The 18,730-nt window shown below is 45.1% G+C and overlaps 1 protein-coding gene across 6 annotated transcripts in view; it reads left to right on the top strand.

Moving 5' to 3' along the window:
- TET3 (tet methylcytosine dioxygenase 3) overlaps positions 1-13,165 on the top strand; it is a 106,748-nt gene extending 93,583 nt beyond the window's left edge. For all 6 annotated transcript variants that reach the window (XM_058683663.1, XM_058683664.1, XM_058683666.1 and 3 more), the window contains 2 exons: positions 4,415-4,751; positions 5,336-13,165. In XM_058683663.1, coding sequence (XP_058539646.1) covers positions 4,415-4,751; positions 5,336-7,113 — 2,115 coding nt within the window. In that variant the 3' untranslated portion in view covers positions 7,114-13,165. The remainder of the gene's footprint in view (positions 1-4,414; positions 4,752-5,335) is intronic.
- The last annotated feature ends 5,565 nt before the right edge of the window (positions 13,166-18,730 follow it).

Here is an 18,730-nt window from a genome sequence, read left to right as displayed (position 1 = left end):
TTTTTTTTTCCAACGTTTTTTTATTTATTTTTGGGACAGAGAGAGACAGAGCATGAACGGGGGAGGGGCAGAGAGAGAGGGAGACACAGAACCGGAAGCAGGCTCCAGTCTCCGAGCATCAGCCCAGAGCCTGACGCGGGGCTCGAACTCACGGACCGCGAGATCGTGACCTGGCTGAAGTCGGACGCTTAACCGACTGCGCCACCCAGGCGCCCCAATCCAAACCATTCTTGACTCATCCACCGAGCAAATGTTTATTGTGCCCCAGATGCTGCTGTAGATATTGGGGAATAAAATGGACCAAGCCCTGCCCAAGTATGTGATACAGTTAATGTCTGGTAGTGTTGAAGGCTGTGAGGAAGATATGAAGTAGGGTAAGGGCTAGAGTGATAGCAGATACCATTTGGGATGCCATGGGCAGAAAGGTCCCTCTGAGGAGGGGTACCTGAGCTGAGACATGAATGAAGCAAGAGAGTAAGGGACCCGAATGTCTGGGGATGGAGTGCTCCAGGCAGAAGGACCAGCATACACAGAGATTCAGGGGCAGGCAGGGACCAGGTCACAGTGAGCCCAGAAGGTGGACAGGGCTGTGGGTTGTGCTCCGAGTGTGAGGGGAAGCTGGGAGTGGTAGGGTCTCCTTGATAAAGTTAGAAGTGCTCTCTTGCTCCTGCAGATAGAAAAGAAGTATGTGGAGATGGGGTGAGTGGGAGAGAATCAAAGGAGAAAGCCAATTAGGCTGGGACACTGTCTAGGCTAGAGGTGACAGGGCTTGGACAGGAGCGAGGGTAGGGAGGGCGGTGGTTGGACAGACTTTGGGTAATCTCGAAGATACAGCCAGCCAAGCGGGGGTTGCTGATGGACAGATGTAGGATATGACAAGGAAGGACTAGAGAGCCACCCAAGGCTTTTTGCTTGAGCACCTGGTCAAGTGTTGGTGTGACACGCTGAGATGTAGAATCACAGGAGAAGCCCAGTTTGGTGGTAAAAATGAAGAGTTCTGTTTTGAGATGCCTGGCAGATGTCCAGGTGGACACGTGGAGCAGGCAGGGGAGCGGGCTGTCTGGAGAACATGTAGTTCACAGTTTCAGGCACAAGGCTAGATGCCGTCACTAGGGGAGTGAGTGCAGATGGAGAAGAGGGGAGGTTTGGACTTGAGTGGGGACCCCCTCAAAGGGATGATGCCAACTCTCTTCTTTGCTTTTTAACTAGGTCTTGGGCAGGCAGGGCTCCCTGGGGAACTGTGGAAGAGGCAGAAGCAATGGCAGTTCACCTGAAAGGGGGCTCCCAGAGTCTGGGTATAACTGGGGTGTAACACAGGGATTGATGGCCCAGCACGAGATTTTATTTCTCTACCTTGTCCTCCTTCCCTTATGTGCAAGGCTAGAAGCAAGATGAGGCAGGCCCCTGTCCACACTGTATTGTGAGGGTTTCGAGCTGACACACAGAGAAAGGGAGGGACCTCCAGGATGAGAAGAGGGGCAGGGAAGGAGGAGGAGACATCAGGAGATAGGAGCACAGTGAGGTTATTTTGATCCCAGAGCTTTGTAGCATTTGGAGTGGAAAAAAGTAAACCTCTTCCAAAATGAACAGTGGTTTTTTTTTTTAATTAAACTATTTATTGCCAAAAAAAGTAAACAGTATAAGAAAAAGTATAAAGTAAAAATTGCCTGAAATCTTAGAGACCTAACTAGTGTTAGCATTGTGATGACCATCCGTTCAGACACCTGAATGTATGCATGTGCGTGTGTGCACAGCTGTGTCAGTTTTACACAGATGTGATCACAGTATATGTATGTGCTGTTCCATGACCCGCTTTTTGTAAGAATGCATGATGGACAGCTCTCTGTGTCACTGGATGTAGACTTACTTCAACGTGTTGTAAGGCAGTATGTATGGCTCTGCCATCATTTATTTGACCACTTCCCCTGTGGATGGACAGTGAGTGTTTCCAGACTCCCCCTCTGTAAACCAGAGTGGGGGTCCATCCTTACCACATCTTGGTGCGGTGGTGGAATAATCCCCTTGACGTCCCAGAGTAAGGACATTTATAGGTTTAGAGTACTGCTTCTCTGGCTTACTTGGCAACACAGGGTTTTCACAATTTCTTTAGTTTTTGCCCACCTGAGAGGCAAATGTACGATCTCACTGTAATTTGTGTTTCTTTTATGACTAGAGAGGGTGAACGTCTTTTTCTCTTTTTTTTTTTTTTTTTTGCCCATTTAAATTTTATCTTTGTGACTACCCGTATGTCCTTTTTTTTTTTTTTTTTTTTTAAAAAAACAAGGATAGCTGTCTGTCGACATTGGTAAGGTATCTATGTTAGGGAGAGAAACGCAGTTTCTATCATATCTCATCCTTTGCTTTTTACTTTTGCTGTGTCGTTTATCACATTGGGTTTTAGGGAATGATGGGAAGCAGGGCCGGTGGTCAGTCAAACCCAGAAAGCCTGTGGGGTCCGCTCAGAGCAGGTCAAGTCTGAAGAGACAGACATACTCTGGGAAGAAACACACTTGGTAGAGCATCACACCAAAGGGGAAACTGCAGATGAAAGCATGAACTTGGTTGACTTCATAAAAATGTACAGTTTCTGTTCAATAATAAAACACCGTGATCAAAATTGAAAGGCCTGTACAAACTGGAAAACAGCATTTGTAACAAGTGACAAAGTGAATGATAACTTTCATAGACAAAGATTACTTTACATAAATGATAAAAAAAAAAATGAATAGTCTAGTATAAAAATGGGCAAGAGGCATAAAACTCACCAAAAAAAGAAGAGAGTTGTATTCAAATATACCCAAGGTTTGTTTTAATGAAGTATGATAAGAGAGGAAGACACACACAGGATTGTCAGGAGGGCCGAACTTTATACTCACAGAGCCCAAGAAGCATGTGCCCACCAGGCCACACAGGGAAGCACCAGGATTGGTCAGGAGGCAGAGGAGTGAGTGGTGAGAGTGTGGCCCAGCGCAGTTGTTGGAGATTTGGTGGGAAGGAGTGGGCAAGGCAGAGTTAAGTAAGCTGACAACTGGAGAGTTTGAATAGTTTGTGGGCTCTGGGCCGTAGGGGTGGTCCCCAGTTGTCCTCCCTGGTCCTGGGTGATGGGGGGCAGGGGGAATATTTGCTTGGTGTGTGAGAGTTTGATAAAAAGAGAGAGTTAGGGGTGTGGGCCCTGGATTGGTCAGTTTGTATATCAGAGTGCACCTGAAGGGGGGTCATTTGCTATCTCTAGGAATTAGCTAGTCTTCGGGGAAGGACGTCCCTCCAGGGTCAAGGCCCCAACTGCCAGAACATCAAGAACACAGAAAATAAAATATAATCAACCCAAGAGTTAGAGAGTAAACCTGACAGGAAAAAAAAAAAAAAGATTAAGCCTTATTAGTAATCAGAGAAATGCAGACCAACGCGATACATTTTGATAATGAGCAAAATGTTTTTCAGAAGTTAGTGGCAAAATTATAAGCAAAAGTATAGGAAAATGGAAGCTCAGCTTCAGCCAGTATGAGTGAAAAATGTGATAATCATTTTGGAGGGCAGTTTGGAGGGCAGCAACGTATGGCTGTTTACTTCACAGCGTTTATTCTAAGGAATGACGTGTTTTAGAAGATTTAGCTTAAAAGTACTGTTTATGATAGGAAAAAATTAGAAACAAGTTTTAATAGTAATGAGGGATTAGTTAAATGAATACATTGATACAATAGAATGATATTATGCAAGTTCTTAAATCATACTGAAGGAGAATATTTAATGCATAAGAAAATATACTATCTTTTAAAAATGAAGTTACTATAAAACCATATGGTAATGAAATAGGATCACATTATACAAAAACTGTGTGTATGTGTATATATGCATATATGATCAAAGTGTTTATAGTGATTATTTCTGGGTGGTGGGATTATGGAGATAATTATTGTTTCCTTTTTGGTGGCCTAAATTTTCTACAACCAGCACATAATAGTTTTTAATAAAAAGTATTTTAAGAGCAAAAGGAGGCTGAGTGTTCAGGGCAAGGAGTGTAATGGTAGAAGGTCTGAGGCTCAGCAAGGTGATAAAGCACAGTGACAATAATATTCCACTGGCGGGCAGAGCATGGCCACTAGGCCTGACCCGGCCCCTTTCCAGCCATGCGACCTTGGGCCGGTCATCTCTTCTCCTCAGCCACATGAGGGTCCCAGGAGGCAAAGTGAATGGATGTCCTTTGAAGGTGTAGAGGAGATTCTAAGTGCTGGGGATACTGTTACTGCATGAACCAGGACAGCTGTGCTTTTAGACATTCTAGAAACCGTGGATGGCTGGTGTTGGGACTGTGTGGGGAAGGGTGGGCGGGTCATGCATGCAGATGCTCAGCCTCTTTCTCTGAGCGCCGGGCCCCCCCAACCCCATGTACCCTCCCTCTCTCTGCCCGGGGCAGGTCTGCACCCTGACCAAGGAAGACAATCGCTGCGTGGGCAAGATTCCCGAGGACGAGCAGCTGCACGTGCTCCCCCTGTACAAGATGTCCAACACAGACGAGTTTGGCAGTGAGGAGAACCAGAATGCCAAGGTGGGCAGCGGGGCCATCCAGGTGCTCACTGCCTTCCCCCGTGAGGTCCGGCGCCTGCCCGAGCCTGCCAAGTCCTGCCGCCAGCGGCAGCTGGAAGCCAGAAAGGCGGCAGCCGAGAAGAAGAAGGTTCAGAAAGAGAAGCTGAGTACTCCCGAGAAGATCAAACAGGAGGCCCTGGAGCTGGCCGGCATCTCCACTGACCCAGGTGTGTAGGGAGAGGGTGCCCACCAGAGGTGGCACGGGCGGGGCGGGGAGGGTTGTGGCCCTGGACAGCTCCTTCGCTGCCCCTCTTCCTGCTTCAAGATGGCACTCCAGACTAAAGTCCGGGGCCTCTCTCCGCCCCGTGGACCACACGTTACCTTAACTTTCAGCAGGCGCAGTATCCACGGCAGCCTCAGGACGCCTGAGTACCTGGGGGCGGGGGCGGGTGGCACCTGCGGAGCCAGCAGAAGAGGAGCTGGGCTTCTCCTCCAGCCTGCCTGAGCGTCTGCAGAGAATCCCACGGCCTCAGGCACGTGGTCTGCAGTGGGGGCAGCTCTCATTTCCCCTGACCCTTGTCCTGCAGAGGCCAGCATGAGGGGGGTGGGGCTTCAGCGAGGACTTGTGGGGGTGTGCCAGGGAGGAGGAGAAGTGCTGTGTGGGCTCTGCCCCCGCTTTTCCCGGCGCTTCAGTGGGGCCGGGAAACCCCTAAGGGAACAGGGAGGTTGCACCCCTGGCCCAATCGCCCAGGGCCTTTGCGGGCCGGGGTTCCCTCTGCTCCTTCTCCGTGTTGATTCCTGTGTTCCCCAGGCCTGGCTCTGAAGGGTGGACTTTCCCAGCAAGGCCTGAAGCCCTCCCTCAAAGTGGAGCCGCAGAACCACTTCAGCTCCTTCAAGTACAGCGGCAACGCAGTCGTGGAGAGCTACTCGGTGCTGGGCAACTGCCGGCCTTCCGACCCGTACAGCATGAACAGCGTGTACTCCTACCACTCCTACTATGCACAGCCCAGCCTGACCTCTGTCAACGGCTTCCACTCCAAGTATGCTCTTCCGTCATTCGGCTACTACGGCTTTCCATCCAGCAACCCCGTCTTCCCCTCGCAGTTCCTCGGTCCTAGCACCTGGGGACACAGTGGCAGCAGCAGCAGTTTTGAAAAGAAGCCAGACCTCCACGCTCTGCACAGCAGCCTGAGCCCGGCCTACGGTGGTGCTGAGTTTGCCGAGCTGCCTGGCCAGGCTGTTCCCACGGACACCCACCACCCCACTCCTCACCACCAGCAGCCTGCTTATCCAGGCCCCAAGGAGTATCTGCTTCCCAAGGCTCCCCAGATCCACCCAGCATCCAGGGACCCCTCTCCCTTTGCACAGAGTTCCAACTGCTACAACAGATCCATCAAGCAAGAGCCAGTAGACCCACTGGTCCAGGCCGAAACTATACCCAGAGACCCTGGTAAGATGAACAAAACACCTTTGCCCGAGGCTTCTCAGAACGGGGGACCCAACCACCTATGGGGACAGTACTCAGGAGGCCCAAGCATGTCCCCTAAGAGGACTAACAGTGTGGGTGGCAGCTGGGGTGTGTTCCATCCTGGGGAGAGCCCTGCGATCATCCCCGACAAGCTCAGCTCTTTTGGGGCTGGCTGCCTGACCCCTTCCCACTTCCCAGATGGCCAGTGGGGGTTGTTCCCTGGGGAGGGGCAGCAGCCAGCCCCCCAGCCTGGAGGACGGCTCCGAGGCAAACCGTGGAGCCCCTGCAAGTTTGGGAACAACACCTCGGCCTTGGCCGGGCCCGGCCTGACTGAGAAGCCTTGGGGGGTTGGGGCCGGGGATTTCAGCTCTACCCTGAAAGGTGGTCCTGGCTTCCAAGACAAGTTGTGGAGCCCCTTGAAGGGAGAGGAGGGAAGGATTCCAACCCCAGGGGCGAGCCAGCTGGACAAAGCCTGGCAGTCCTTCGGCCTGCCCCTGGGCTCCAGTGAGAAGCTGTTTGGGGCCCTGAAGTCGGAGGAGAAGCTGTGGGATCCCTTCAGCCTGGAGGAGGGCGCTGCTGAGGACCCCCCTAACAAGGGGGCGGTGAAGGAGGAGAAGAACGGTGGGGCCGAGGAGGAGGAGGAACTGTGGTCTGACAGCGAACACAACTTCCTGGACGAGAACATCGGCGGCGTGGCCGTGGCCCCTGCTCACGGCTCAATCCTCATCGAGTGTGCCCGGCGGGAGCTGCATGCCACCACGCCCCTCAAGAAACCCAACCGCTGCCACCCCACCCGCATCTCGCTGGTCTTCTACCAGCATAAGAACCTCAACCAGCCCAATCATGGGCTGGCCCTCTGGGAGGCCAAGATGAAGCAGCTGGCGGAGAGGGCCCGGGCGCGGCAGGAGGAGGCCGCCCGGCTGGGCCTGGGCCAGCAGGAGGCCAAGCTCTACGGGAAGAAGCGCAAATGGGGGGGCGCCATGGTTGCTGAGCCTCAGCATAAGGAGAAGAAGGGGACTGTCCCCACCCGGCAGGCACTGGCCGTGCCCACAGACTCAGCAGTCACCGTGTCCTCCTACGCCTACACGAAGGTCACTGGGCCCTACAGCCGCTGGATCTAGGTGCCAGGGTGCCAGGGAGCCAGCGTACCTCAGCGTCGGGCCCCGCCCGAGCTGCCTCTGTGGTGCTTTTGCCCTCACACCTGGGGGCGGGTTGGGGGTGCAGAAGTCTTTTTATCTATATATACATATATAGATATGCATATATATGTATTTATGGTCCAAACCTCAGAACTGACCCGCCCCTCCCTTTCCCCCACTTCCCCAGCACTTTGAAGAAGAAACTACGGCTGTCGGGTGATTTTTTTCGTGATCTTAATATTTATATCTCCACGTTGGTTTTTTTTCCCTCCCTTGTTTGGGGGGGGGTGGCTTTTATTTCCTCTTGTTTTTAAAACTTTATCCTTGTATATCACAATAATGGAAAGAAAGTTTATAGTGTCCTTTCACAAAGGAGTAGTTTTAAATTCCATTTAAAATGTGTATTTATTGGATTTTTTAATAAGCGACAATAGTAATGGTAAAGGACCGGCAGGAAAGGCCAAAAGCGCTCCTTCCTGCCCAGTCTTGCTGGGCCCAGTGAGCCTGGCCCTCTTGGGAGCTGACAAGGTTTTCTCAGCCATCTGCCCCTCATGAGCCAAGTGCAGATTTGTAGCCACCCGGTCCATCCCTCCTGACAGATGCGCCTTCCCTTCAGGGGAGGGATCCCTCAGGACAGCTTCTGTCCTCTCCAGTAGGATGGGAGAATCTGTAGAAAAACAGCTGGAGTCCCTTTTCCAGTCACCGGCTTGGCATCGGGGACGGGGCGGGGGGCAGGTGCACCCCAGGCCAGGCACCTGAGATGCTGGTGTAGATTTCCCCAGAAACTAGGTTGGTAGTAGACAGCTTCAAGCTTGCTAGTCTCCACACTGAATCCTCTCTGTCCGTTATTTATCAAGTCACATGATGTCATGGTTCCCTAGGCAGCACCTCCTGATGGAGCTGGAGTTGAGAGGCTCTTAGGAGCCGTTTCCACCGGGGTTGACAAGCCAATGAATACTGGGCTGAAGGAGTTTGTCTTAGTGGCAGTCTTTCCTAAAATGCCCGAGAGTCTATGCTGATCCTGAAAAAGGGCTACTGTATCTCTAAAAACAAGAAGTTGAACCCAAGCTGTGAAAAGCCAGCATTGTGCCGTCCCTCCGTGCACAGTGCTGTGCAGAGCCTGGTGCTGTAGTATTGTGCTGGGACTTGCTTGACTCTTGGGCAGGTCACATCCTGCGGGAGCTCAGCACACCAGTGTAACGGCAGTTAACGCATCTCTCTCTATTCCTGGATTTCCATGTTGGACAATGGTGCAGGCCTCACGCCCAAGCCGGCCCCCGCCATGCTACCATTGGTGGGGGTGGGCTTACACTTATCAATTTTAAAATGCAGGAGTCAAACGTTTTCAGCAGGTAGCTATGATTGTCCTCCCTAATTGGTGCCATTTCTCTATTTGATCATTTTCTCCTTTCCTTCCTTCCCTCTCCACCCACTTGAACTCCCCCATTCTAAAATTCTGGTGCATTTGTTCAGTTCTTTGAAATGAGAATGTGGTGCTTACTTTTTGCAACTTTGTTGAGAGAGGTTGGGCCTAACTGGGGGAAGCAACATTTGTCCACAGCAAGTCAGACTTCCTGGAGTGTTTGTTTTTCCTGTGGTATTAGCAAAGTTCCTATGAAGCTACCCATGTGGATGTGTGTGGTGCACGGGAGGTTTCATCAGGACACACAAAGGGGATCATGGCCACACAGTGAAATGACAACCAAGCCCTGAGATAAATGTCAGATATTTATTGAGCAGTTTTTTTTTTTTTCAGATGTGGGTCTTTGTAAAACGAGTTTAACAATCAGATGACGATGCTAAAGGCAAGTCCCTGAGCTTCCAGGTGCCTTGTGTAAGAGCTGAGAACCGACCCGCTGGCTGTTCGCTGTAACTGTTCAGAAGCACTGGCGGAGAGTCGCTGTAAGATGTCCTGAGCATTTATGTGGTCTGGTTTTAATTGTAAATAGTGAAAGATTTTTTTAAGCACTTTTGCCTAGATTTAAACAGCAACTTGAAAAAAAAAAAGTATGTTTTAACATGTAATTGTGGGAGAAATTGTAAATAGTAGCTGAATATTTAACGTGCTTTGTCTATCCTTCACTTTTACCATATTCTGTAAAGTTGCATTTATTTTACAGGACAAAAATGAAATATTATTGCTTTTGAAATAAATACCCAAGAGCTTATCAGGATTTAGAATTATTCAGAACTCAGATTTATAGGAAAACCTCTGACCTTCAGTGTGACAAGCTAAAGGAAGCAGAGTCTTTAATAAGCATGCTAATTTTCTAGTTTTGAGGAAAAGTTGGGTCCTATAAATGCTATTTTGCTTATCGCATCCGTACTTTTATGCAGGTCTCATTTGACTCCGTGCTTAGGTAGATGCGGGGGTGCCTTGAAAACTTCATTTTAAATGATCTTAAGCAAGAAATACAATATTTTACGAAACATTTGGAGAATGTGACCGTCTGTATGACCCGGGAAAGCCCCAGGTTGGCTGTTGGTTTGGAAGGTCCCGAGTGTAACCCAGGTGATTCTGATCCTTGGCATGTGTGAATCTTCCTGATGTATGTTAAATATACTCTTCCCCTCGTCACCCTTTGATAGCAAAGCCATTAGATGAAAGGAGAAACCAATACAAGCTAAAAGCATGTGATGTCTGTCCCCGCAGCCCCAACAGCCTTTGGTTCATAAATTCCTAGACTAGCAAATAGGCTGCTGAGAGGTGAGTCAAGAGGCAGTCTCCATTGGATGTTCCCATTCCCCTCAGAATGGTGTTTCAGAAATTAGGTGGTGCTGTTGCTATGCTCGAGCCCATGCTGATTTTTACACACTACATGTATAACCTACCTCAAATCTCAGTCATTAAAATTAGCATGCTTTAGACGTATATTTAAAAAGTAACTATGCACAGCTCTTTATCCCCCCCTTGCTGCTGAAGGTTTCTTAAAGAGAAAAATCAAATTTTTATTTTTTACTGGCACTATCATTTTTTAAGTCCTAAAGATGATTAACAGACGTTTTTATCATGAGAAGAAAAATAAAGCCATTGCAACTAAAGAACCTAACAGCATGACCAAGTTTTAGAGTTAATATTATAGCAATGAGAAATGATGGAGTCCTCATCTCCCCAGTGTGCCCTGTCCACAGATGCCATCCACATGCAGTGCGAATATTTGGTTCCTCTTTCGTTTTGTTTCCCCCTGCCTTTTGCATGCAAGGGAAGTGCTTGCAAAGTTCTGTGCTAAGAGATTTTTAAAATAATCGCTTTGCAGCAGGTTCTCACAAAATAACTGGTGCTAGCTCAAGAAACCGTTATCTAACCATCAGAGATCTTGACTAAAGTTGTTTCATGGATTTTTGAGGTTTCGTTGTTTTTGCTGTCATTGTAGTTTGTTTCTTGGCAGGGCCTGAGTTTCCCACACGCTGGCTTCGTGGGTCCGGCTTTCCCTCTCACCGAGGTGACCGTGGTGTGCATGGAAAGAGATCATACCCTGCCCCCTCTTGGTCCTTCCACCAGACTCTTTTGGAAACAGGAGTTTGCAGAGCAAGGGATTTTTAAAGTGCTAAAGCAAGGGCAGAAGTAGCAGAGCCTAAGTGCTCTGCACCGAACAGCAGTAGGCGTGAGGCGTGAGGATGGTTGATGATCAGTAGGCTGGTAACCTGATTTCATGGAGAGAAATCCAGCCAGACTTTGTAACGTTTAACCAGCGCCAGATCTCAAACCAAGGCAATGCTGGTGGAAAATTTAAGTGATGTCCCTGACGTGCCTCAACCAATCTCTTTCCTTTTGTTACTGAAGTGTGTTTTATGGACTAGGAAGCATTTTTATGAATTGACATAGTCTAAATAAAATGGTGCTATGGTGTTTTAATGTGACTGTCCCTGATCCTGTCCTGCTGAGGTGCTATCAAGGTTCTGAAACCACAACCAACCAAAAACAAGGTGGGCTCCAGTCTCTCTTGGCTTCCCCCCTCCCCCCCCCCCTTTGGTGCTGTCTCCTTAGACCTCTGTTTATCGTGCTAAAACCTGCTCTGAGCAGTTTTTCTGTTTTTAGTACTCTTCCGTTGGTGGCCAAAACCTGAAAGGCAAGTTCCGAAGACAGCCAGCTCCCTAACTGTACTGGGAGTGGGCCTTCCTGGCTTGGCAGGTGCTCTGGTTACACATCTGTCCCCTCAGGCCTAATGAGAAAGGAAAGGTGAAGGGCTTTTTTTTTTCTTCCATTTTTGAGGAAGGGGAGTCTGGGACTCCTGCCTCTTCTGAAATGGCAGGCATTCTCATTGCCAAGGACACACATTTTCCACCTGCAGGGTGCCAAGCAGACACCTTTGAGGACCTCCAAGGCACTCGTATACCGAGGCGTTCCGAGCAGGCCTCCTTCCTCCCCTGGCACTGGCCCCGCCGTGGTGGGCAGTGGGCTTGTTGCTTTGCTCTTCACGGCCCCTGCCCCAGCATTGCTTCTGCCCGTCACTGGTAACCCCTCACGTTCGAACTAAAGGAAGGAGATTTCTTTGCTCACTTGACGCCACTGAGGCTGCTTTTTAGTTGGTGCTACTCTAAATTTCCTCTCGGGTCCACAAAAATTGATGTTTTGAAAACCGGAAGCTCCATTTTATGTCATCCACTGTCACAATTTTTTTAAATACCTCAAAAACAGGACATTGTGACAACTTCAGTAGATTCCTTGAAGGTCTGATACCTGCAGGTTGTCCATCTGATGACTTACTTGACCTTGAAGAATCTGGGGTCATTTTATTTTTCATTCTTCAGCAGTTGAAATGGCAGACTATCTAAAGGAAGGAGTGGGGTTGACTTATTTCATTCTCTTTGTAAGTTTTGCTTTTGAATAAAATGTGAATCTCCTATGCCCATCTCATTGAGCTTTTTCAGGCGTTGTTGTCATTTGAAATCACTTCCTCAAAACTTACTTTATTAGCCAGCTGCATCTGTTGTAGTACATGGCCAACTTCGACATACCCTGGACCAAAATTGTTTTTGAGGTGCATATCCCAGCATAGGTTATACGGCCCCACACCCACACGTGCGCAGAGTGTTTCCATGTGAGACCCTGTCCTGGCATTCCTAGCCCTTCCTCCCGCAGAGCTGCAGACAAGAGCAGAGCAATAGGCTTCTCCCCTGAGCAGAGGCTGCGGCACAGAAATGCAAGGTCTAAAGTTGCTTTTTGCCTAAGAATCTGAGTGATTTGGCCTACTTCCTCATTCGCTTCTATTCTGATATCAGGGATGCTTTTTGTAGTGGTATCATTTGCGCTCTTTTCTCATTTTGACTACCCGTCGTCATTCAGGGATAACTCATCACTATTCACATGGGGATTTAAAAAATACTATTTGGCTCCTTTGAACATCCAAATCTTCTTGATTCCAGTGCTTTTTGTTTGTTTTTTTGAGGGGAAAAAGGAGGAGAAAAACAGGAGTGGTGTCATTTCTTTTTCGCATATTCTAATTATAAAAAACAAATAAGGGCAGGTCATAATTGTGGCATATTAATGCATTAGACTTAACCTAGAATCCCTGTAGCTTTTTGATGTGTTTTATTTCTTCTCTCTTTGAATTCCTGTTTGGTTACTTGGCTTCCAATGGAGGTGAACTTAACAACCATACTTGAATATTCCGTCTTGACTTTGTAACTGTGGCTACTTGAAATGAAGTTTATCTGGGGTTGATGGATGAATGGTAGATTTTTGCAATGTCTCAAGGCAATAGGATGTGTATTATTAAACTGTAGATATTCTTAGTACAGTAAATTTATGCTGATAATTTTATTTTGTATAATTTTTACCTTTCTGTTAATATTTTTTCCTCCCACTTTATTGGTTTGCCTCCTGAGCTACCCCTCCTTACCCTCCCTTCTCCCCCAGTGTTTCAGTAAATTTAATTTAGGGTGCCTAGAAATTGCAAGTATGTATCCTTTTTTGATTTGTATTTTATTATAATTTACACAAACAACTGGGTTTGTGAACTGTATTACTCCTGGTATCTTTAAAATATTGTGGGTGTTTTAATAAATTTTATATTTATTTTTTGCACTCAAATTCAGAGTGGATCCTTTTTTCCCCTCACCTCAAACCAGGCCCAGATTGTGGTATGTGAGATACCCTATAATCCCACCCTCCCACTGTAGGTTGTAGATGCACCAACGAAGGCCTCACTAACAGCAGCAGTAGGGCCTGTCCTTGTCACCACCGGCATAATGTTCAAAGGCCATGAGCTTTTAGAGCTGCATAGAAAGGGACAAGATAGAGATGGCCTTTTTCTCATCTGTGTTTCTGTTTTTCCCCCTTTTATTCAACTTGGAGACTCCTCCCACACTGATTAAAATTGTTCACTTCTGATGTAATATTTGCTAAAGGATGGCTGATTACTGCTTCATTCTGATGGTCCTAAGCACCAGCTCTAGTAGGGAGGGCCAAATATGGCTGTCCTTGGGGAGAGGAGCATTCCCATAAGGTCCCATGCCTGGGGCTACCTCTTTTAATTCAGATTGCCAATCTGCTGCTACAAAAGTGGTTCTAAGAGTAAGTGGTAAGTCGATGGCAATACAGGCCTACCTCAAGAAGCAAGAAAAATCTCAAACAACCTAACCTTATATCTGAAGGAGCTAGAAAAAGAAAACTGAAGACCAACAGAAGGAAGGAAATAAAGATTAGGGCAGAAAGAAATCATATAGAAACAAAAAAAACAAAAACAAAAACAAAAACAAAAAAAACCCACAATGGAACAGATCATTGAAACCAGGAGCTGGTTCTTTGAAAAGATGAACAAAATTGATAAACCTCTAGCCAGATTCATCAAATAAAATCGCTAATGAAAGTGGAAAAATAACACCACCACAGAAATACAAACAATTGTAACAGAATATTATGAAAATCTATATACAAACAATTTGGACAACTTCAAAGAACTAGATAAATTCCTAGAAACATGTAACCTACCAAATATAGAAAAGCAGAAAATTTGAACAGAGCAATTACCAGCAATGAAATTGAATCAATAAAAAAAACTCCGAACACACAAAAGTCCAGGGCCAGATGGTTTCATGGGAGAAGTCTACCAAACATTTAAAGAGTTAATATCATTTCTTCTCAAACTATTCCAAAAATAGAAGAGAACAGAATAAATAGAAAATTCATTCTGTGAGGCCAGTATCATCCTGATACCAACACCAGAAGACCCCACCCAAAAAAAGAGAACAGGCCAATATCTCATGAACACAGATGTAAAAATCCTCACCAAATATTAGCAAAACAAACCCAACAATACATTTAAAAAACTGTACACCACAATCGAGTGGGATTTATTCCCAGGATGCCAGGGCAGTTCAACATTTGCAAAACAATGTGCTATATCAACAAGAGAAAGGATGAAAACCCTATGATCATTTCAGTTGATGGAGAAAAAGCATTTGACAGTGTACATCATCCGTTCATCCAAACCCTCTGCAAAGTAGGTCTAGAGGGAACACACAGGCCATATATGAAGAACCCACAGCAAACAACATACTCAATGGTGAAAAACGGAGCTTTTTCCCCCTAAGGTCAGGAACAACACACTCTCACCACTTTTATTCAACATAGTACTAGAAGTCCTAACCACAATGATTAGACAACATTAAGAAAGAAAAGGCATCCAAATTGATAAGGAAGAAGCAAAATTCTTACTGTTTGCAAATGATGTGATCCAGTGTATAAAAAACCCTAAAGACTCCACCAAAAAAACTACTAGAACTGATCGGTGAATTCAGTAAGGTCACAGGATACAAAATCAATATACAGAAATCCATTGCATTTCAATACACTAATAATGAAGCAGCAGAAAGAGAAATGAAGAAAACAATCCCATTTACAATTGCACCAAAAAATAATAAAATAGAAATAAACTTAATCAGAGAATTAAACACTAATGAAAGAAATTCAGGAGGATGCAAAGAAATGGAAAGCCATTCCATGCTCGTGGGTTGGAAGAACAAATACTGTTAAAATGTCTATACTACCTAAGTAATTTTCAGGTTTAATGCAATCCCTATCAAAATACCAACAGCATTTTTCACAGAACTAGAACAGAAAATCTTAAAATTTATATGGAACTACAAAAGATTTTGAACAGCCAAAGCAATCTTGAAAAAGAGAAACAAAACTGGATGTTTCACAATCCCAGATTTCAAGTTATATCACAAAGCTGAAGTAATCAAAACAGGATGGTACTGGCATCAAAATAGACACACAGATCAATGGAATACAATAGAAAACCTAGATATAAACCCACAATTATACAGCCAATTAATCTTCAACAAAAGGCAAAATATGCAATGGGAAGAAGTTTCTTCAACAAATGGTATTGGGAAAACTGGATAGCTACATGCAAAAGAATGAAACTGGACTACTTTCTTACACCATACACAAAAAATAAACTCAAAATGGATTAAGGACCTAATCTGAAACAAACAAAAATCCTAGAAGAGAGCACAGGTCATAATTTCTCTGATATCAGCTGTAGCAACATTTCCCTAGATAGGTCTCTTGAGGCGAGGGAAACAGAAACAAAAGTAAACTACTGGGATTACATCAAAATAAAATGCTTCTGCATAGTGAAGGAAGCAATCAACAAAACTAAAAGGCAACCGATGGAATGGGAGAAGGTATTTGCAAATGACATATCCTATAAGGGATTAGTATCCAAACTAAGTAACTGATACAACTCAACACCAAAAAAACAATCCAATTAAAAATTGGTCAGAAGACATAAATAGACATTTCTCCAAAGAAGACATACAGATGGCCAACAGACACCATGAAAGGATGCTCAACATCACTCTTGATCAGAGAAATGCAAATCAAAACCTCAATGAGATGTCACCTCACACCTGTCAGAATGGCTAAAGTCAAGAAGACAAGAGACAATAAGTGTTTGCAAGGATGTGGATAGAAAGGAGCCTTTGTACACTGTCAGTGGAAATGCAAACTGGTACAGCCTCTGTGGAAAACAGTATGGGGCTTCCTCAAAAATTAAAAATAGAATTACCATATGATCCAACAATTCCACTACTCAGTATTTACCCAAAGAATACAAAAAAAAAAAAAAAAAAAAAACCCACCACAAACACCAAAGGAAAAAAAAATGAGACAAATCAAGAAACACTCTTAATTTTAGAGAACAGATTGATGGTTACTAGAAGGCATTTATCATGATGACAAAAGGATAGATGGATGGATGGGTCGGTTGGTGGGTAGGTAGGTAGGTAGATGATAGTTAGATAGATACATAGATAGATAGCCAGCCAGCCAATCCTGGTGGTGGCTGATCCGTGAAAAAAAGGTGAAACTGTGAATTGGGGAAAGGAAAAGAGAGAAGGTAAATGGAAGAGAATCCCCTTCTGCTTGAAACATGAAACTGAAATTCAGAGTCTCAGACTGACAACCAAGCCAGCAGTCCATAAAGACCTGAGCATTCTTTCTAGTGGATGCTAACATCCTGTTAGGTCACCAGATAGGAAAGCTGCTCTCCAAGGGCATCTGGATGAAAGCCCATAATCATAACAGGCTGCCAGAGGATAGGCTCATATGGTTTTCCTCTCCGTTTTCTTTCACTTGCAAATGAACCCTCTGGAAATGCCTGAGCACACAAGGCCCTCTGGGGATCCTCATACACATTTGCATGTTTTACAAAAGCAAGATCACCCTGTGTTTGGTAACCTGCTTCTTTCCACTTGACAGTTTGGGTTTGAAAGAGACCTAGTCCTGTCCCGTCCCCAGCCATTGTCATATTGGCTGCATTTGTAGGGCCTGAGGAGAGGGCTGGGAGATTCCTGCCTTAGCAGGGTCTGGCTGACTCCAGGGTAAGTATAATTATGCTTTCATCTCTTCTTATACAGTTAGAAGACAGAAGTTTCTAAAAATTACCTGAAATCCCACTGTAAGAGAACCACACATTGGTTGCAAACATCTTCTGAGTATGTAAATATACATATATATACATATATTTTGAAAGAATAATGCAATAATACTGTTGTAATCTTTTTTCACTTAATATATCTTTAAGCATCAGTACTGCAGAACCACATCATTTAGAGTTGCTGTCAGAAGGTGGAGGAGGGTCAGTAAACTATCCTCCAGACTAAGAAGGCACTCAAAAAACAAAGCAAGCCCCTCCATACCATTTACACAGAGTTTATTCAGGGTAACTTACTGACAGTGGGGATTGGGCAGATGGACAGTCCACACACTACACAGCTATTCTGTGCCCTATCTGGACCTTAACACACAGCTTGTATAAAACAAGGGGATCACTGTGGTGAGGTCAAAGGGTAATTACCTAAAGTAGATACTCCAGAAGGAAAGCTTCCAAATTCATTCTTTGAGGCCAGCATTACCCTGATACCAAAACCAGAGAAAGACACTACAAAAACAACAAAAACACAGGCCAATATTTCTGATGAACATGGATGCAAAAATCCTTAACAAAATATTAGCAAGCTAAAACCAACAATACATTAAAAAAATTGTACACCACGATCAAGTGGGATTTATTCCCAGGATGCAAGGGTGGTGATTCAATATTTGCAAAACAATGAATGTGATATATGTCAACAAGAGAAGAAATAAAAACCATATGATCGTTTCAACTAATGCAGAAAAGCATTCAACAGGGGCACCTGAGTGGCTCAGTTGGTTGAGTGTCTGACTTCAGCTTAGGTCACGATCTCATGGTTTGTGAGTTCAAGTCCCACAGCACTGAACCAGCTTTGGATCCTCTGTCCCCCTCTCTCTGCCCCTTCCCTGCTGGCTCTCTCTCAAAAATAAACATTTTGTTTTTAAAAAAAAAAAAAAACCACAAGATTTATGTGTGTCAAGCATTGACACAGGGATATTTTTTTAAAAAAGAAAGAAAAAGCATTCAACAGTGTACAACATCCATTCATGATTAAAAAAAAAAAAAAACCCTCTGCAAAGTAGGTCTAGAGGGAACATACCTCAACATAATAAAGGCCATATGCAGACATCATTCTCAATGGTGAAAATCTGAGAGCTTTTCCCCCTAAGGTCAGGAACAAGACAAGGTGTCCACCCTCACCACTTTTATTCAACATAATACTAGAAGTCCTAACCACAATGATTAGACAACATTAAGAAAGAAAAGGCATCCAAATTGGTAAGGAAGAAGTAAATCTCTCACTGTTGCAGATGACATGAGCCTATGTATAGAAAACCCTAATGACTCCACCAAAAACTACTAGAACTGATCAGTGAATTCAGTACGGTCACAGGATACAAAACCAATATACAGAAATCCATTGCATTTCAATACACTAATAATGAAGCAGCAGAAAGAGAAATGAAGAAAACAATTCCATTTACAATTGTACCAAAAAACAATAAAATACCTAGGAATAAACTTAACCAAGGAGGTGAAAGACCTGTACTCTGAAAATTATAAAACGTTGATGAAAGAAACTGAAGATGATGCAAACAAATGGAAAGGCATTCCATATTCATGGATTGGGAGAACAGATATTGTTAAAATGTCCATACTACCCAAATTTTCAGATTTAATGCAATCCCTATCAAAATACCAACAGCATTTTTCACAAAATTAGAACAAAT

Source organism: Neofelis nebulosa, chromosome 9 (assembly GCF_028018385.1).
Source record: "Neofelis nebulosa isolate mNeoNeb1 chromosome 9, mNeoNeb1.pri, whole genome shotgun sequence".
Taxonomy (NCBI): domain Eukaryota; kingdom Metazoa; phylum Chordata; class Mammalia; order Carnivora; family Felidae; genus Neofelis; species Neofelis nebulosa.
This window is presented reverse-complemented; position numbering and strand designations above follow the sequence as displayed.